At 41.4% G+C, this 21780-nt stretch overlaps 1 protein-coding gene across 2 annotated transcripts in view; it reads left to right on the top strand.

Moving 5' to 3' along the window:
- Positions 1 to 9834: 9834 nt before the first annotated feature.
- HECTD4 (HECT domain E3 ubiquitin protein ligase 4) overlaps positions 9835 to 21780 on the top strand; it is a 333766-nt gene continuing 321820 nt past the window's right edge. For both annotated transcript variants that reach the window (XM_088449233.1, XM_088449232.1), the window contains exon 1: positions 9835 to 10255. In XM_088449233.1, the coding sequence (XP_088305359.1) occupies positions 10106 to 10255 (150 nt within the window). In that variant the 5' untranslated portion in view covers positions 9835 to 10105. The remainder of the gene's footprint in view (positions 10256 to 21780) is intronic.

Genomic DNA, 21780 nt, shown 5'->3' with positions numbered 1-21780 from the left:
CCAAAAAAACGATGCCTACTACCTGATCCAAAAAATTGACTTCATGTGGCCACATTGGATATAACTAATGCAACAATTATTTCTTCGCCTCATTTGTGGATTCATGTTGGCATGCTACTTCTTCAAACAGTTCTTGATTGCTGTTATTTTGTTATTTTTGGTGTTGGTTGTATTTTTTAGTGTGTTTTCACTGTGTGAATTGATTGTGACAATTCACTTTGTGTTTATTATTTGTGTGGAATAAATTTTTGGTTAACATTAAAAAAACATTTCCTTGGTAAATTACAAGCAAGTGTAACCTGGTCCAAAAAAGGCAAACTTGCTTAATGGCTAATCCTGTAATGTGTTAAATTGTAAAGTATTTTACCATGCTTTGTGGCTAAAAACAAACACCAAAGGTATTATGGTGAATCAGTATGTTTTCTAATCTAGGCCTAAGCAGGTTTGATTTAATATTTACATTACCGACCAAAAAAAAAAGCCAAAATTGCTGGTAATTCTACAAACCTATTGGTATTGTTAGGTGTTTAATGTGCCAGCTTACATACTTACTTGAGCTTTCTACAATCTAATTTACAATACTTTAAAAAACATGCTCCAATAGTCAACTTATGTAAGGTTAAACAATCTAATATTTACAGACAAGGAATGAGACTTTAATAAATCAAAATATATTTTATTTTTTTTAACATTTTTAGTGCGAAAAAACAAAAAAATTAGTGGCGCAGGAGCGCCAACATGTGGTCCAGGACCACGAGCATGCCTACAACATGGCCCCTCAACCTGTGCAAGCCATCCTGCATTTCTTGCATCCGCCTCTGGTCCTCTGTGGGTTAAAAAAATGTGTGGATTATTAAACTGACACCTTAATTTATATGTTACCAAACAACTTAAAAATCAGACTATACTTTAAAAAAAGAGAAACAAATAAAAAAACAACAACAAAGTAATGGCAAACGCAAAGATTGTATAAATAAAAACGTAAAAAATTACAACAAAAAAAAGGGAGAAGTACGCCAAAATACTACATTTGTTGGTACCGTAAACAAGAAAGACACAAGTATGAGTGTTTGGACATGTGTGATATGTGTAAGGGGAAAACATCCTAGACATTGTTTGGCAAAGATATATATCCAAAACATTAGAAATACTTAACAAATTGGAAATGCACAGGCAAAAGGACAACATCACCCAAAAACAAAAAAAATGCAAAAGCAACCATAGTTTAAAAGGGAAACATACCGGTCATAATGATGACCGGTCCTGGAGCCCCGACATCGTCCTCCTCTGTGGTGGGCCAGTGCTGGTCAGATGGAGGAGGGGTGATTTGGCTTGGTGTGGAGGGGGAAGAAAAGAGAGGGGTGGGTGGAGGGGAGGGTGATGAAAAGAGAGGGGGGGTGGAGGGGAGGGTGAATTTTGAGGGATGGGAATATTATGAGAGGTAGGGGCATCACCTGGCTGGTCTGGGGTGGAGGGGGAATTTGGGGAAAGGAGGTTTGGGTGGGAGTGGGGGATAGGGGACGAGGCCGACATCATTGACATAGTAGATGTCGTAGTCTGCGCTCTGCCCCTAAATGATGGATAAAAATTTTTAATATTAATTTTTTTTTTGGGTTTTGTAAAAAATTTACACAACCAAAAAAAAAGCGCAATACGGAAAACATGCACACACAGGTATGTCCTAAATAAAGAAACATGGATAGATGGAAAACATGCACACGCAGGTATGTCCTAAATAAAGAAACATGGCTAGACGGAAAACATGCACACGCAGGTATGCTTATATTTAAAATGTTAAAAAAATACACTTACTTTCGCTAATTTGCTGACGCAAATTGGCCAATAGGCGTGGGGATCTGCAGTGGAGATCTGACCAGCACCTCTCGAGCTGGCCGAAATTGCGGTGGTAGCCCAAGTTACGCAGCCGGCGCCGCACCTCCGCATAAGCTTGCCGCTTGCGGCGGTTAGTGATGGGGGCCGGATGCGAAGTAATTCTTCGGTCCATCACATCTGTGAGGACCAGGAGTTCTCTGCGAGTAAATGCTGCGGCTCTCATGATGGCAATGATTTTTTCAACACAAAACAGTTTTTTTTTCAAATATCTTTTTCATTTTAGATTTTCAGACAGAAAAATACAGAAAGTAATAATCAAATACTCGTACAAAAGTAGCAAGAAGAAGTCATTAAATATGACAGAGTAAATACGAACATATTGGTTAAAGATAAAAAAAAAATATCGACCAGAATTTAAGCAATTATTATCAAGTATCTCAGACTGACTACAAATGAAATAAAACAATGTAATAATAAGACATTTGAAGAAATAGTACAATAATATAAAAACTAAAATAAATATAGATAAACCATATTCATAATGAAGGGATAGAAAGAAAGGGAATAGAATAGAGGGAGGGGGGGGGAGGGTAAGCATCTATATCTCTAGGTGCCCTAGGGCGAAGTTTTCTATAGTAGAGACATTTTAATATATCAATACAAAAAACTTAAACAAAATTCTTCCAAATCCTCAAGGGAAACAGACACAGTATATGAATTAAGCTAGTCTTTGGTGCAAGTACCATGTAGTGGTTTCAAAAATGTTGTTAATATGGGATTGAGTGGTGTTATCCAAATGTGATATATAAAATCCCCATTTTCTTTGGAAACGTTCTACACCCTTCTCTATATCTGGGAGAGTGTCACACCGGTCAAAGTAGAGAACTTGAAGTAACATACGTTTGACATCACCAAGAAAAGGAGGGGTTTTTACCGTCCAATTTATGAGAATAGCTTTCTTAGCAATCGTTACTATTGACGTAAGGAGCGGTATTACTGTTTTTTTATTGTGTGGGGACACATCCCAATTACTAAAATTCGCTAAAATTAAAGCTAAAGGGTCTTTTAGCAGACGTAGTGATAACAAATCATTTATAAAGCACATAAGCTTATCCCAGAATTTGCGGATACGTCCACATTCCCATATATTGTGCCAAAAGGTGGCTTTAGAGGCTTTGCACTTCACACACTGACCTGTCTCCTCTAATACCATATGAGCTCTACTACTCTGTGAAATATAAGCCCTATGTAGAATCTTCACATGGACTTCCTGTAGGCGAGCCGAGTGTAGGATTCTCAAGGTGGTCTCATAATATCTCAAAAGAATTTCAGGAGAGTTTACTGCAGGGATATCTACTGCCCATCTCACCGTGCATTTATGCCATAGGGAATTTCCTTTAGATGAAATGAATTCATTTGTCAAAAATTTGGTTTTGTAATTATTTTGTATTGTGAACGTGAAAATTGAATCTAATGCATCATTTGTACCTGGGCCTTTCAAAGCAGAAGGTATATGCTGAATAAAATGTCTGACTTGAAGATACATAAAAAATTGCGAATTAGGGAGATTGAATTTTTCTTTAAGAGTTTGAAACGAAGGAAAGGTGCCCCCTGGGTCAAAAACGTCTTTGACTTTCGCAAGACCTTTAGTTTTCCAAACGAGGAAAAGGGAATTCTCTAAGCTCGGGCTAAACATTGGGTTCCCCCAAAGAGTGTTGTATTTAGTAGAGCAGGCATTTCGGTTGAGTCTCCGATTAATGGTCCACCATGCCTTGTAGGTGTCACGAAAAATTATATTATTTAAAATTAAATTGGGGAGTTTGGTTTTAGGTGTGTGTAAAAGGGCACTTGGAGCAAAAGGAGAGAATAGTTATGTTTCTAGAGACAGATCTGTATAAACATTACGTTCATGGCACCAATCTAACACATATCTAAAAAATACGGCATCTGAAAAATCTTTTAGATCTGGGATACCCAAACCACCCCTTCCCCTATTACCCTGAAGCTTAGCTAGAGCTATTCTGGTTTTCCCGCCGCGCCACAAAAATTTGGAGGCTGCTTTTGAGTAAACATTAATATCAAATTGGGTAAGGGCAATAGGAAGCATTTGAATCAGATAAGCCATCTTTGGAAAGATTATACTCTTCAGGACCGCTACTCGTCCCATCAGAGACAAAGGAAGGTCACACCAATCCTCCAATTGCTTAGTGATTTTCGAGAGCATTGGGGAAAAATTATATCTATATAATTTAGTAGTTATTTCGGGGATGTAGATTCCTAAGTATTTTAAAGTGTTCTGCGATCTTATGAATTGGGAGCAAACACTGGGAAGGATAGAAGGGGAACCCGCTCCCAAATATAATAACTCAGAATTGTGGAAATTTACTCTATATCCCGAGAAAGATCCAAAACGTTCAATGTTTACTAAAATTGAGGGTAAAGAAGTCTCTGGATGGGAGACAAACAACATGTCGTCCGCGAATAGAGCCAACTTGGATTCTACTGAGCCTATTTTGATACCAGAAAACTGCTCGTCTTTCCTCAGGGTGATCGCCAGAGGCTCCAGTGCTAATGCGAACAGCAAGGAGGACAACAGGCAACCCTGCCTCGTCCCCCTGCCTATCGCAACAGGATGAGACAGATAGTCGTTGCAGGCTATCTGGGTTGTTGGACTAGCATAAATAGCAGAAATTAGATTTATAACATTTTCAGGAAACCCAAAACGTCTTAGAGATTCAAAAAGATGATCCCATGTTAGCAAATCGAACGCCTTTTCGGCATCTAAAGAGAGAAGCAAAGGTGTCCCTTGGCTCTCTTTGAGTTCTAATCCCTGCATAATTGAAATAACTCTCCGCAGATTGGATACTGAGTGTCTACCCATGATAAAACCTGTTTGGTCCGTATGTATAATCGATGGGAGGCATAGCTTAAGACGATCTGCCAAAATCTTCGTAAGAAGTTTATAATCTGAATTTAGTAGAGAGATAGGTCTGTAAGACCCTGGTTGTTCAAGATCTCTTCCTGGCTTTGGGAGTAATTTGAGAATAGCGCAATTAAAATAAAGCGGTAGAGATTTATTTTGAAGTATATCATTATACATTTCTAATAAAGTATCCCCACATTGGGGAAAGAGAATCTTCAAATATTCTCCGGTAAGGCCATCAGGACCAGGAGCTTTATTGGGTTTGAGTGAGCGTACGGCTCTAGAGAGTTCCAATATCGTGATGGGGGTACACAGATTTTCTGCTAATTCTTGACTGATCTGGGGTAAGAGTAAACCCTCCCAGAACCTATCTCTTTGAGCGTAGTCTATTGGACTGTTTGCATAAAGATCTGAGTAAAACGTCCTAAGAGTTTTGGATAATTGTGCACCGGTGTGTATTCGATTACCTTTTTGATCTAATAGGGATTGAATGATATTTGTTGTGCGAGGGCCACGTAATAGATTGGAAAGTAGACGTCCTGTTTTGTTACCAAATTTAAAATCTGAGACATATTGTGATCTATCATGGTAGTTTGACACAATGGAATCAAAAATCAATTTTTTATCTAGGTATAACCTTTTTTGTATGGGAGAGAGTGTTGATTTATATGTTTGGAAAGCGTCAGTTAGCTCTCGTTGGGCCTTATGGTAATTTTTGTAGTAATTCTTCGTATGTTGTTTAACATAGGATATTATTTTGCCTCTTATTACCGTCTTGGACGCTTGCCATAACAGGGTAGGGTTCGTAAGCCTGTGCTCTTCATTATCATTTTTATATTTTTGCCAGGCAGACTCTAGCATAGATCTAAATTCTATTGAATTGACCAAGTGCGTGGGGAATCTCCACTGTCTATAAGGACCTTTGTCAATTTCTTCAGTAATAGTGACCCGAATCAAGGCGTGATCAGAGATACAGATCGTTTCAATATGTGCCTCTTGTGCCTTAGGGAAAAGGTTAGTCGAGATCAACAAATAGTCGATTCTAGAAAGAGAGCCATGAGCAGCTGATAAGCAAGTGTATTCTTTCTCTAATGGATGTAGCGTTCTCCATATATCTATAAGATCTAATTGTTGTTCAAAGGATGAAATACCAAGTTTAGGTGGTTTAATTGGACGAGTCCTAATTGCTTGTCTGTCTAGAATTGATGACGATATAATGTTAAAATCTCCTCCCACTATAAGCCTAGTCCCAGTAGGTGAGTTTAGTTTATTAAGAATTTTTTGAAAAAAAGATCTGTTATATACATTTGGGGCATAAACATTGCACAGTTTGTATCTAGTACCATTTATAGTAGTATCAATTATTATAAAACAGCCCTCTGGATCCAGGACAGAGGAATGTATGACATAGGAGTGCTTTTTATGTATTAATACTACCACACCTCTCGCTTTGGAGGTGAAAGAAGCATTGGCCATGACTTTATATTGGAACATGTTTAATTTATTTACTTCAGGATCTAGTAGATGAGTTTCCTGAAACATCATCAGGTCAATGCGTAGTTTGCGAATATAAGTAAACACTCTTTTCCTTTTAATAGGAGAATGCAAACCACCTAAATTCCACGAGCCAATGTTCAGGGAGCCCATTGTGAAAGAGGTAAATCAGGTCTCACACTAGCATCACTACTAAAAGTTATCCCATATACAAGGTTGGCAATAGTAAACTGTAGTGTGTTCTTAAGAATCATATGGCGCATGTTAAATACCTTATCCTCATCAAGACGGGGGGAGAGGGGTGGATTAGTAAGAGGAAAGAGAAGGGAAAGAGGTGAAAAAAGAAAAAGAAGAACATTCAAAATTTTTACGAGAAAAAAATAAAAACACATATAATTATCCTCCACAGGGAGGTAATCTATAACTGATGCCCACAGGCAACGCATTGAAACTTCTGATAAAATTAGCATCAGTACCCAAAACCTCAAGCAAGGAAACAGGAACAGAGAGAAAAAACAAACAAACAATATAACACATTATACTCTTAGCCTGCCACGGCCCTATGATAGGAATGTTGACATTTATCATATATAGCTAGATGAATGGTAAGATACACCAGCAGAAGAGAAATCAGTACGAAAATTGTAGTAATTACCACATTCATTATGCATCTTTCATTAACACAATGAAGGAAGTCTCTAGGTCAACCCACTGAAGAGACAGAGTGGACGGGAGGAGATGTTTGAGCAGCGTCACCTTCTTCCGTTAGGAATGCCATCGCGTCCACTGCCGTGGAGAAATCTTGATATGAGGAGCCATCAAACAACCGAAGGCGTGCAGGAAACAAAAGTGCAAACTTGCGTCCATCCTTAATCAGCCGAGAGCACACTGGGTTGAACTCTTTACGTGTTCTGGTGACCTCGGTAGAATAGTCTTGGAACAAAAATAGCTTGGTGTTTTCCCACATTAAATTACGTTTGCGTCGAGAAGCAGACCAGATGGCCTCCTTATGTGTGAAATTTAAGCATTTGAAGATGACCACTCTAGGTCTATTTGAACCTGTATCTCTGACAGGCCCCAGGCGGTGCGCTCGTTCAATTACTAAATCGGAGCTAATATCAGTTAATTCCAACAGTTCAGGAAGGGTCTGACGCAAGAAATGGTATAAGGCAGCTCCCTTGAAAGATTCAGGAAGACCCACTAGCCTCAGGTTGTTCCTTCTGGAATGATTTTCTAAGTCGTCGATTTTGCTACATAGTTGGTGGTTAGATTTTTCCAGTGTGTCACATTTACTTTTAAGACTTTGTATGTCATGGAAGTTGACCCCCACTCTATTTTCGATTGTGTCCACAAGAGTTTCCACACGTGTGACATTTGACTTAATTTCAGCTATAGCCTGTGTAAAGATGGTTGCTTGATCTTGCAACATCGGACCCATTGTGTCTTTTATAGCCTGCACCATGGATGCATAACTTATAGGCTGTTCGGGGTGAGATTGTGTAGGCTTAGTAGAGATCAAGTCCAAAGATTGTGAGTTAGAGTCTTTCACTTGCGGCTCAATAACAGCGGCCATGGTGGAATCCCTGCGTCTATCTCCCCGTTGTTTCTGACTTGATTTTCCTGGCATCAGCGGAGGAAAAAATTTCTCCATACAGTGGAGACACTTAGCAAGAGATGTGTAAAAATACAGAGGGGGGTCACGGACACCTAAAGGGCGGTTAGTAAATGGTCTGGGTGGCAGTGGAGTTTCCACATAGATCTATTCCATATCACGCCTGAGGTCCAGGGTTAGTAGGATTCTTTTACAACATGTCAGAGAGCATTGAGCAGGCCTGTATAGTATGTAACAGGCTGGGGGTGAAGGTAAACAGCACTCACCATATGAGGAGAAAAGGACTTCGACCAGCAAAGATGACCAGAGTAGGGAGAGCAGAGAGACTAAGAAATCTCCCGTCTCCAAGTGCTGTGTTCCTGAGCTGTGAGCCGCGACCAGCGCACTGCTCTTAGCGCTCCTCAAAATGGCGCCGGTATCTCCCACCAGCTCCACTGTAAAATGCGCTCCGGCAGGCAGCTCCGGATCCCGAGGACCGCCGCGAGCAGGTGGAAGGAAGTCGCGGTGGAATCACTGCAGGGCGGAGGGCGAGGGGGTGCCCTTGCGTGCGGCGTGTGTAGTAGCCGTGAGTCCCGTCTGGTTACGGCCGGAAATCAAGGCCGTGGCTTAGAAGGCGGTTGGAGGCCGCAACCCGCGGCAGCGTGAATACACACCGCCCGATTCCGCGGACCTCGCGCGCCAGGTAGGATGGTATAGTAGTGGGTAAGGAGGGCGGAAAGCAGACACCAATGTGTGTCAGGAGAGTAATATTCCCCTTAGTCAGCGGGAGCTCAGGCTGCACGCATCCATCTTCTTCAAAGGTCAGGCCACTCCCCCCAACACAAAACAGTTTTAATAAAGGTACCAGAAAAAATTTGATTGGCTAATGTACTTTGAAAATTAACAGAAAGCATTGTATTGGTTATTGTATGAGTCATGTGACCTACACCCTCACAAATATAATGTGAGTTATGATAGGCTTGATGCAGTGACATGCGTAAGCTAATTTAAATATTATTAATAAAGATGAAAAATCTGCATATAAACTAACGCAAAACAATAGCAGCATTCAAACAAACTTTAAAATTTGAAAAACCATCCCCTTGGTACAAACGTACGTATTCTGCGGAAGGAATGACACACACGAACAATAATAAAGTTTATTGACAGTGAAAAAAAAAAGAGATTGCAAAGATGTGAATACCAATTAACTAATGAATATACTGATTGCTATTAATCGATTCAAGTATGTTTGCAGAATGAAATAGCAGGCAATCGAAAAATGACAGGCCTACTTCCGGATTTGACTTGTGCGAGCGTTCCCTGCAACCAAAGAGGAGACGGATGGTCGCTATTTAGAACGTTCGCTAGCTAGAGGGGTTGGGAGACTATGGGGCGGAAGATTAGCTGTGAGCGAACATACGAGCGAGCGCTTGAATTTACATTTTTTCGCTAGTATACCGAACGAACGGCCACTTGCGTCCGGCTCTGAATCAGGCCCTCTGTCCAATATCATGCCCATACACGGTACGATATAGCAGCCAAATCGTACCAATCCATTGGATCGGCTGCTTTATCGCACCGTGTATGGCCACCTTTAGGATCTGACACTTCTGTATTTAAAATATTTATAAATAACTGGGGAGAGCAGATTTAGAATATGAGAAACCTAGTTACATTACATAAACATGATAACATGAAGCTTTCACACAGAAACACCTTTATCAGCCATAAAAATTATTCTAAAATTAACCCTATATAATCTAATATGGCTTCCAGCTTCCATTAATACTAAACTATCACAGTGCAGAGATATATTCCTATGCACAGGACTGTAACAGCAATACATGCACTAGCCTGTATGTACAATACAGTAGTCCCAGCAGCCGCCTGCAGCTGTCACACACAAGTGAGAGACCCCAATGGGCAGATCTGCTGCTCTCTGCCTGTACAGCAGCCAGGTCCGTGCGGCGCAGTGCACGCTGGGAGCGCCTCCTCAGCCAACATGGCGTCTCGCTGACAGTTGTGCTGCAGCTCAGGTCCTGCTTACCGGTCTCCGTGTCACCCGGGGACCTCTGGGAGAGTTCCGCCCGTCGTGCCCGGGAGCTCGGTGACGGTTCACAGCAGGCATCGGGTGGGCAAGAGGAGAGTAGATAGGCAGCGGCCGCCCCACCCTGCGGTGTGTCTGTGTGATGCTGCGGGTCACCGGGTGTCAGTGAGAGACAGGGGATGAGGGAGCGGCCCCGGAGGCTGGGGAGGAAGACATGGGCTCGGTGACGGCTGGTGATTCGGCTCAATGGCTGTCGGTGAAGGAGGAGACCATCTTTCTACATGATGGACTGATTCGGGTCACTGACTTGGCCGAGCTCCCAAGCGAGATCGGGGTTACGGAAGCCGGGGACACGGACCTGGAGGTGAGGCCATTGCTCCTGGGCTCCTACATTTATATCGGAATAGATTATACATAGGCTTTGCCATATCATCCATTTAATAATGGACACATATGAATTACACAGACATCAAGGTCTCCATTTAATCTGCTTTTAATCAGCCAGGAAACCTGTGTAATTGACATGTGTCTCGAATTAAAGTATCTATCTATCTATCTATCTATCTATCTATCTATCTATCTATGTCAAAGAGTTTGGCAAATGCATCATTGCCTATTTATTGCAGCTTGCAGAGTTCAGCTGTACAAATCATATATTGTTAGTGTATATGTGTGTGTAGTTGAAAAATATACTGTATGTCACCACTGGGTACATTCTGTGAGATGTCTTTTCTCTAGACCCTCTGTGTTCTCCTGGCTACGTGCCCGGGGGCACATGTAATGTAACGTAACTTGGGCACTGAGTAGGAATGGGTTTTGCAGTCCAGAGTGATATAGAAATATAAAAAAATATTTGACTCTTGTGCAAAATGGAATTTAGTAGTGTAAGATTGACATTTCTGTGTTGTTATTAGGGATATGAAGATAGGGATATGTGGGTGACATTGTTTGACTAAGTATAAATTGATTTTATACATGTTTTAATTATTTTAAGCAATTTCATATGGAGTTATAAATATCTATATAAAATGCCTAATTAAACTGTTTCCAAGCTGTGTTATTGTATGAAATATTAAAATGTGTGTAATCTGAAAGATCTCGCTATAAACCATTTCTTGCTACCTTTAGATATGCAATAAAATAGTCTAGTACAGATCGGATACTGAATTTAGTCCTGTTAGAGTGTACAATGAACATTTGCCTTTCCACACCCTATAACCCAGCTCATTCTGCATGTGCAGGTTACAGGGATGTGTTAGTCCAATGAGCTTTTGTCCAAGGATCACTGCCCTTGGATTTTCACAGCAGTTTAGGCCTTTGTACTGATCTGTCCTTTGGCTGAGAGAGCAGGTGCATCATTCCCTTTGCTCCTTAATGATAGGCACACTTAAATAATCTTTCTCTCTCTCTCTTGAAATGCAAGACATCTGTTCAAGTTGTCATGCTATTTTTACTGTCAAAATGATCATATTTTGATATCAGCTATAAGAACAATGTATTTCAGTTGATCTTGTGTCTGTGAACAATAAACAGTGTAAAAAAAAATATCAGTGTTGGTGTAAATCCAGATGGACTGTTTCTTTAGAAGATTATCCCAGGCATATATCTGTTTAAACCAAGCAGACATCACTCTCTGTTGTATTGACTAAATGATATCTCATTACACGTAAAGGGATTTTAAGATCAGCACAAATAAATAAAGTGATTTCTAGAAGCAAGTTGGCTATTGCCTGTTCTCTCATTGTTTATAGAGGAACATAAAAGAATGGATCGGGTTTCAAAGGTCAAAAATCATCTGTTTGATACAGGAATTGTTTCTTCACTTGAAAGTATTATTTATTTAACATTGAAATAATATAGCATTTGTAGAGTGAAGGTTTATTTACTTCATTAGCTATGCAATGGGAGGCTAAACAAGAAATTTTATGTTTTAGACCTTGCTTGGTCTGTAGGGCATTATACTCCTTCAATGCCTTTTGTGACCAAAGTAAACTTTGTCAAATTATATTTTTTGTGTGGTGTGAATAGATAGAATGAATGTACATTTACTTGTTACCATTTCTTGGTAATGTATCAATATTTAGTGCAAAACTGCTTTATTTCTGAAAGGTCGCAGCGTATAGAAATAATGCTCATTAAATCATGTAAATCTTCTAGTGTTATTTTACAAGTGTTTTTCACATTGTCCAATGCGTTTTTAAATTAGCTTTTTTTTTTTCTTGCAGGTTACTTGTGTGAATCTTGTATGGCTTGCTTTATTAATGTGTGTCTTGTTTTTGATTGTTTTATTATTATTGTTTTTATCTTGTTTTATTAGATTAGCACCTTGTATTTTTTTTTCCCTTAGCCCCCCCAAAAAAAGTTTGTATATTTTTTAAATTGTTCTGTAAGCAATAATTGTGTCTAGACTGCTGAAATTGGAATGGAGTTAACTAAACCAAGGTATTGCTAAAAATGTGTTCTATTTATTATTTTGTTAATATTTATTTTATTTTTTTATTAATTGTATCACTAACTATAAGTTACAATAAAATATACAAACATATGTGCTCTATTTGTGTTTCGGCTAGGCTGTTTAAGCAGGGCGCCCGATTTTTAAAATGCTAAAACCCACCCATGGAGGTGCCCCGACACCCTGCTGATCATAGCCTAGTGTTCATTCTAGCACCCTGCACCTGTCACTACCTATGCAGTTCGTCTTTTCTGCCTGGAGTGTCGCTCTCTGCTCTGATGCCTCTAGCACACTCTGGTCTGTATGACAGCAGTTTCTTGCATCAGTTGAGTGTGCTAGACACACCAGAGCAGAGAGTGACACCCCAGACAGGAAAGAGGAACTGCACAGGTTGTGATAGTGTTTATTCTAGCACCTGGCACCTAACAGCCTGACGCCGGCGGGCCCGCGGCACCTCGCCTGGCTGTGCTGCTGCACAACTACCTGTCCCCCCACCCCCACCCCCTACGGGTCGCAAGAAGCACGGGGGGGGGTGCGCAATGAGCAGAGGTTGCATAGGTGCTTGGGGCAGCCCTGCATCTCCGTGAGTACTGGGCATGCTCCTTAGAATCAAGAAGCTAGAATGAACACCACTCTTTTTCTACATACTGCTCACTGTACTGAGATAAAATATAATTAACAATACCAGCATCACTCCTTTGGTTCATTTATCATGAAGAATAACCTTATGTAATAAAGCATCCTTTGGGTGTGGGCATTATGTTTTATTATTGTACAAAGTTATTTTTTGTTAATAATATCTTACAGATACTACTGTCACCATGCAGGGGTTTGATATTACAGTTTTTTTTCTTGAGATTCCTTTTTACGATCAGTAACCTATATTTGTTGACTGCTTCTACTGGTACTACCTGGTCACTATACACTCACCAACTGTGCACCACCACTACAGTGCATTCAGTAAGTGAGTAGTTGCTTTCACCACCAGGCTCTTCCACTGGCACCTGGATCTGCTTGATTCTGGGTTGTGTATATAGTTGCTGCAGCACCTGTCTGCTCTGGTGATTATGACTGGATCCTACTGATTAATTTGCACATATAATCTGTGACTTTATACCAATTCCTTTGTGATGAAAAGCCTAGTCCAAACTAAGCTTGCAATACTGAGGAAAAACTACAAAAGCCAGGTCTGATACGAGTGACCCTCGCCATGCTTCATCCGAGATTTTATACTAATTCTTTTGCCATGAAAAACCTTGTATACTAATTGTGAACTGAAACGGAAAATTGAGGAAAAAGTAGCACAGTAACTGAAACAATAGCAAAATTGAGGAAAACTTATGCAGCATAGAAATTGCACCAGGCTTCTCGCACCACATGGTGAAAAAGGGATGTTGAATGGAGACACATCTGTACTGTTACTCTGTGGTCACCATCTGTGGCTAAAGTGTGGCAGCTAACTGCTACTGTTTTACAAAGGGCCTGCTGCCTGACCACTGGGGATGTGCGTCCCAACACAGGTGGATGTGCCCTGATCCCCATTGGACCACCAGGGTGAGTGTGGAATACATTTTTTAAATACACTTCTATTTTTAAAAAGAGTTAAACAGTTAAAACATGTACACATATGCATTCTGCATTGTACACTTAATTTTATATAGCAAGGGAAAAAAGGAGGGAGCGCTAATAGATGTACTTCGTTTTTCTATGGTAGACCATAAATGGTGAGAAAGTGATGTAAAGGAAATAATAGTGTTCACTCTAGGTCCGGCGCTGAGCAGGGTGCCGGACCTAGCGACAGAGCACATCTGAGTGCGGCCGAAAAAGGGACGTGGTCACGGTAAAGGGGGCGTGTCTTTATAGAAATAGGGCAGGGTGCGATGCCCGCTAAAACAGCCTAGCGGGAATACTATATAATATCCCTATGACTTTTAATAAAAATGCAGTCACTATAAAACATATCTAAACACTTATGTGTAACTTATTTTGAGCCAGTCACATGTAACATCCATATACAGTGAAACAATATCTAGGCAATATCTAATTGACTTTTTCCTAAGATGCTGTAGGCCCAGTTTTTAATTTCATATATATCACAGTGAGTGGTGTGGGGAAACAATATTATTTTTTATTTATGTACTGTAATCTCAGTTAACTCCATTGCTGTTGCATTATAATACTCAACTTCTTTGCATTTACATATTTACACAGATGTCTGACTGATGCCACTTTAGAAAAGTGGCACCTTTCTTTTGAACAGAAAATAATTTTTTCCCTTACTGTTCATATTTTGAAATGCTAATTGCTCTGTTATTTCACTCCCACCATTTGATATTTTTAGTTAATGTGTTACAAGCCTAGGTAGAATTGTTGCACACATCCAGCATAATCAGTGACATTTTTCCAATGGAAAAATAGATTGAAAAAATCACCAGAATGCCCATTGTGTATGAAGTTAGATTTTTGGGAATTATCATTCTATGCACCTGTAGAAGGCTTGGCACTGAGACGCATAAAGCAAACCATTTACACCATGTTAGTAGAAGAGAACATTTTTAACATACAATATACAAAATGTTTTCGGTCAACTTGTAACGTTCCCGCTAGGTTGTTTTAGCAGGGCGCCGCACCCTGCCCGATTTCAAAAGGGCAGAAAGTGCCCTGCCTCTTTTAGTGGCGCCCCGCCAAATCAGCCTGCGGGTGTAGTGTCCAGAGGGTGGGGGAAAACTGGCGTAGCGATCACTGCCGGTGAATAGTTGAGTGGCGCATGCACCCTGCATCTATTCACAGAGAAGGGAGAGCTTGGGGGCAATGTCCATAAGTGCAGGGCACGCCCCCAAGAGTGGGGAAAAGGTGGCGCATCCTAAAGACACACCCCCTTTTCTCATGGTCACACCCCCTTTTTGCGCGCCCTGAGTGTTTTTTCTCTAGATCTAGCATCCTGCCTGGCGACGGACCCTAGAGTGAACTCTAAACTTGGGTGGTTATAATTATTTTGATAACTGCACTCTTGATACCTATGCTTTCTTAGTCAAAATGTTACTTAAAATAAAACAAATTAAAAAAAAAATAGCTAGGTTAATGAAAAATGTATGTTCGGCATTTCCACCATTTCCACAAAGATCTCACTTGTAAAGTGCTGCCAAGAATGCTGTTGCTGTGTACATTAAGTAAATTATCAATTTGTTTTGGACACTAGTTACAATTAGGTACCAGCATAACAAATGCCTCTATTCAAATTCTTCGCTCTCCTGAGAAATAGTTTGTCATGTACTAAGGTTTTAACATTTTAGACCATAATGGTTCACGTTGGCATATAATCCCTGTTGAGATTAACGCTGATCCCTCACACCAGTGTCCGTGATGATACTCCCAGTGAGTTTTGACATACCACACGTCTACAGTCTCCAAACACTTCTGTTATGTCCCATAATACTCATCATGTACCATCTCATGATGAAAACAGAGACACTCATGAAAATCTGCTAATAATAGCTTTGCAACATTCACAACCAACAGTGTATAAAAGTATAGAAGAAAGAGAAAAAAGCACATACAGATGCATATGCTACATGCTCTAAGAAAAAGTAAGGATGTCACACAGAAGACAATAGTAAAGGTGAAAAGAAAAAAGTTAATGCCATGGATAATCTATATAATAAAGTCAACTGCTGATAAAAAATTATGTAATCACATTGGTGCACGTTGGATCCAATATGCATGGCACGAGAACACTGCAACCCTGCCCCCACTCTCCCCCCTAAACAAATACAAATTAATAACACCAGCCCATCATAAAGTTGAAAACACATCCAGGCACATGCGTAGGTGTGTTAGGTCTGCAGTGCACATCTTATGCTTCAGCCAGTGTCGGTGCAACAACAACTGGAAGAAGTGAAGATGGGCCTGTGGAGGAGGAGGTACTGAAATAATAAAAAAAAGAGAGAGTGGGAAAGCAGAGCAAGAAGCAGATGCAATAGGTTCAGAAAGCAGGAGAGCGAGATGGGGAAAAAATAAGACAGAGGCAAGAGTAAAGGGGCACATCCACTAGGCGACAATGAAAAGACTGAACGTTATCGTTCAGTCGTTCATTGTACTATGTAGTGCCTACACTGAACAATTAGTCATTCAGCGTAGGCATCCTCCATCATCCCCGAACATGGCCAATTTGTCATTATCGGCAGATTGATTGGCATGTTCGGGCGATGATTGATGTCGGAAACGACCAGCGGGAGCGCGCATCGCTGGTCGTTTCCGACATTTTCGTGCACGATTAATGAGCGATTGAACGATAACGATATCATTATAGTTCAATCGCTCATTAATATAGCCTAGTGGATGGGCGCCTTAAGGCAGAGTAGCTGGAGAAAAAGATGGAGATAGGAGAGAAGAGGAGGAAAACAAAAACAGGCAGTGCAAGGGACAACAAAAAGTATATGTGTATGCATTTATAAAAAATAAAAATAATCTAATTAATGATGTCTGGAAGCAAAGCGTTGGGTCTTTGTGGATCGGGTATCTCCTATTTTACAAAGTGAGATGCAATTACCTATGTACTACTTATTCCGATTGAAATATAAAGGTGCCCATACACACAGCGATCTGCACACGATCCCACGTTGTGTGTGATTTACCCTGAACTCTCCCCCGGCAGCTCTACACACGATTTGGAGTAAAAAGCATCCAATCTGACTTAAGCTCTATCTTGCATATTAACTTTTTTTTTTTTCCCCCAGTGCGTTGTGTCCCAGATTGTCAGATCTGCCCTACTGCATGGTAGATCTGACGATGCGATGTGCGACCAGCGGGGACTCACGATTTACTATCAATTCGGCCATATTTTACACGATCTGTCGTTCCAGTGTGTCGAAATCGGCCAGATCGGGTAAAATATCGCTATGTGTGTGGCCAGCTTAACTATTTGAATTTCAAATGCAAATGACTATTTGTTTTTCTGATCAATTGATAAGCTGCATTCTCACTGATCTTATTTTACCAACAAAATGGATGCTTGTATAGTGTGTGTGTGTGTGTGTTACTCTATGCAGTTTCTATGCATCTAGGCCCTGATTCAGAGCCGGACGCTCTGACCAGAGCGCTCGCTCTGAATCAGGGCCCACCTCCATTAAAATGGAGTGTCCTCCTGGACGCTCGTATAGCTGTGGGTCACCACCTACAGCATATACGAGCGTCCAACAAGATGGTCGCGATGGTTTTGACCATCGCGACCATCGGACTTGCGAGTGAAACCCTGTGGTCGGGTTTCTCAACCGCAAGGCCAGGAGTGATTTTGGCTCTGTCAGAGCCAAAATCACTCCCACTGACATCACTAGTGATGTCAGTGGGGCCGGCTTCAGACGGTAGGCGTTCCCATAGGAACGCCTCCGTCTGGCAGGCACGCCTCCGGAATGCCCACCAAAGGGGGCGTGCTGTCAATCAACATCGACAGCATGCCCCCTTTGGTGCGAGACCCGGAGCGATGGAAAGTCCTTCGCTCGCCGGGTCTCGCGCATGCGCACGACGGAGCTCCCTCCGTCATGCGCATGCGCAGTGGGGAACATCGACCCACTTGCGAGCGTACTGCCGCTCGCGAGTGGGTCTGAATGACCCCCCTAGTACCATAATTTCCTTTTTTTACCCTATACATGTCCTCATCCAAGAAATCAGTGGCTGGCTAAGTGGGGGCATCCACTACACGATTTTAGCAGGCGAATGTACAATAACGACGTCGTTATCGTTCAATTGTTTAAAAATCGTTTATAAATCGTGCAGTGTTTGGTCGTTAACGATCAACGATGCGCGCTCCCGCTGGTCGTTTGATCGTCTCGTCAGTCGACTGAACATGCAGGTCAATTTCACTTGATCTATTGAAGATCGTTTGCAAATCGTTCAGACTGAAAGATAAAATTTCAAGGGAAAAAAATCAAGGGAAAATCGTTTAGAGATTGGACAGGGAGTAGATCGTCTAGTGGATGTGCCCCTTAAGGGTGACGATTAAAATTTCAATCTGTTGATATACTGTAAGCAACCACTATATATCTCATTTTTGTTATTGTGCTTAGCTTCATTTTAGTGGAGACTGCTCATTACAGAGCTGTCTAATTTTGTAGAATTCCTTCAAAATAAAGGATCAGCTGAGATCATCTGTAGTGTGTAGAAAAACACACCTCCTGTTCTGGACATGTATTCTCCCACACGCTAAGAAATGCCTGCTTCCAGTAATAAGTGTTGAGTGTGTTTTTAGTGTCTAAACTAATCAAATAATGGCATTTTTCTGGGAAAGTTAGTGAAAGGTGATATTTCTGTTTCAGTTGTAATGGTAATGGTTGTTAGATGACAATCTGTATTTTATTGAAAAAAGCCGAATCTTCTTTGGAGACAGCTTTGTGTTTGTTGTTCTGTCAAATTTTCACTGATCACATGTCTTGGGCCTACAAATTTGGACTACAAATTCGTGCATCATTAGTCATCATAGATTTATTGTCTCCAAGTCTATATAATCTATATATCACACACAAGCACAAATGTGTCCACATACATCTATCCTCCGTGTGCTACAAGTTACACATAACACGGGAGTGCAGTATGACTCAGTAGTGCTGAGCGTCTTTTCATGCAGCTTTTTCCCTTGAAATGTGTCTTATTCGCACAAGCAGCTTCTGTGTGGCTGTGACACTGTAACGTAGCGTTTCACATCCAGATGCACCCGCAGTTGCACACAGACTATAGGCTTGCCACATATCATTTTAATCTGTATAAGCTGCTTGTGTGTTCTTTTCGCTGTGCGAATAAGACACATTTAAAGGGAAATAGTCGCATGAAAAGAAACTCGCGCTACCGTGTCATGCTATGGCATGGCGCGACTAGAAGGGCAGTTTAACGCACAAGGAGGCTAGATGTGTGTGTGTGTGTGTGTACATATATATATTTCATCTCTACACATGCACACACGTAGTCCAGAAAGAAGACCGTTTGCCTATAAAAATGAAATACAAATTTAAACGCAGAGTACCTTTGTCTATTTCTGCACATAATCGCCTCCTTCATTTCAGCATTTCTCATATCTGTCCACAGGCTTTAGCATCCCCTTGTTGTAATCTGCTACCTCCAGTCTATTGAACCAGTTGTTGACTGCAATATTCCACTCTTCATCACTTCCAAAACATTTTCCGTCCAGGAACTCTTTTTGAGTTTGGTGAAAATCACTTGAAGCAAAGAACGGACTATAGGGAGGATAATTGAAAAACAATCCACCCAAAAATGTGACACTTGATGGGGACATATAGGTGGGATTGCGTCGGGTTTAGAACCTGCCGCTTAGTAAATCTTGGGTTTCCTTACTTTTAATGGGCGAGAACATCAATGGTGATTTCTATTCTTAAGTGTGGTTTGTCGATGGGATTGCTACAGTTATGAGTTTAATAAATCATCGGGATGCAATCTAGTTATGAAAATGCTGCAGTTCTGCAAGGAATTCAAACGCAGCGCTTTGTAACTAACCTGTAGTGCAGTGATTTACATTTGACAAGGCAAAGGCTGTTGGACATTGAGGTCTTCTACACTGTTCTAAATGATCATAGGTGTAGGTGTGTTTTTTCCAGTGTCATCCTGGTGCTTAACTGACTTAGAGGTCTATGTACTAAGCATTGGGGAGAGATAAAGTACCAACTAATCAGCTCCTAAATGTCATTTTTCATAAACAGCGGCATCTTCAATTATGTGCGAAAAATCCCGTACTTTTCGCTTGCCGGACTTTTCGGCGTCATCGCTGGTTTTCATTGTGGAAAAGTATCACGCTCGTCCCCGCTTATCCCCATATTCAATTAGAAATCGTCGAAAACAGGACCCAGCAAAACTGTAACGTACTGTCAGATTTGGAGATATCAGCCTGACACCCCCCCCAAAAGATGCACTGACATTGTGTATCACTATAGATACCCCGGAATAGGCCTGCTGAAGTTATTTGGGCTACTTAAATGATCTCAATAGCTGCCATTTGCGTCTTTGCATAAGTGGTGAAGAATAGCATTTAGCAGGTTTTTTTTGGTGAAAAGAAGTAGTCCCAGCAAATTTGGGGTACCTGAAAATGGGTGCGAGCATATTTTAAAGTTTCTAAAGTGAACTTTTAAAAAAACGTTAATCCACCCGCCGCGACCACCTGCAAACTTTTAAAAACACCTGGGGCATACTTAGAGCCCCCCTGGAGTCTATTTCGCTAGTTTTTAAGTTTGTCCCCCAACTTTGGTCTTTTTCGCCCCCAAAATGAAAGTACTTTTTTGGGGTTATCTAAAGTATTTTTTAAACTGTTTTTGACACAGTTTACCTTTTGGGGGACTGTTCCAAGGGTACTGGGTGGTTTCCTGAAGTTTGCACTCCAAAACCCCAATTCTGCACTTTTTTCTACACCTATTCATAGGCGAAACATTTTTGCCGGTTCCATTGCATTGAGTTTCCGCACCGGCGAAAAGTCTACGGAATTGAATGCGGAGGAAACTTTTTGCATGGCGAAATGACGTCACTCGCGAAACTTCATTGCCGTAAACGGCTTTTCGCAGCTAATTGAATACGGTTCACAGTAAAGTGACAAGAGCTGATTAGTTGGTACTTTATCTCCGTCCACTATATCTCTTTCCAAGGCTTGGTACATAGACCCCTTCTAGTTCGTGTTGGATCTGAAGGGCCTCAACAAATTCCTTCCTTGAGTTCGATACAAGATAGAATTGCTTCAGTTGGTGATTTGGGCACTAAACTTAGGGGAATTTTTTTTGTGTTTTGGATATTCAGGTTACTTTAGAAAGTGATTTATTCTCTCCAAAAGAGGCTATATCCACTTTTGACAAACCTACCCACTACCATGTGATACTATATGAGGGTGGGGGAGCTGTAGTCTTAACCATTGACACTGAGCTATGGCCCTGATTCAGAGCCGGACTCTCTGACCAGAGCGCTCGCTCTGAATCAGGGCCCACCTCCATTAAAATGGAGCGTCCTCCTGGTGCTCGTATAGCTGTGGGTCACCACCCACAGCATATACGAGCGTCCAACAAGATGGTCGCGATGGTCTTGACCATCGTGACCATCGGACTTGTGAGAGAAACCCTGTGGTAGGGTTTCTCAACCGCAAGGCCAGGAGTGATTTTGGCTCTATCAGAGCCAAAATCACTCCCACTGACATCACTAGTGATGTCAGTGGGGCCGGCTTGAGACGGTAGGCGTTCCCATAGGAACGCCTCCGTCTGGCAGGCACGCCCCTGGAACGCCCACCAAAGGGGGCGTGCTGTCAATCAACATCGACAGCACGCCCCCTTTGGTGCGAGACCCGGAGCGATGGAAAGTCCTTCGCTCGCCGGGTCTCGCGCATGCACATGACGGAGCTCCCGATGTTGATGAATTGAGGAACTTAATTGATATGAGCCTGATGTTGGAAGCATCGGATG

Source organism: Taudactylus pleione, unplaced genomic scaffold, assembly GCF_031769625.1.
Source record: "Taudactylus pleione unplaced genomic scaffold, aTauple2 ptg000479l, whole genome shotgun sequence".
Classification (NCBI taxonomy): Eukaryota; Metazoa; Chordata; class Amphibia; order Anura; family Myobatrachidae; genus Taudactylus; species Taudactylus pleione.
Note: the sequence above shows the minus strand (reverse complement) of the source record. Positions and strands in the feature narration are given on the sequence as shown.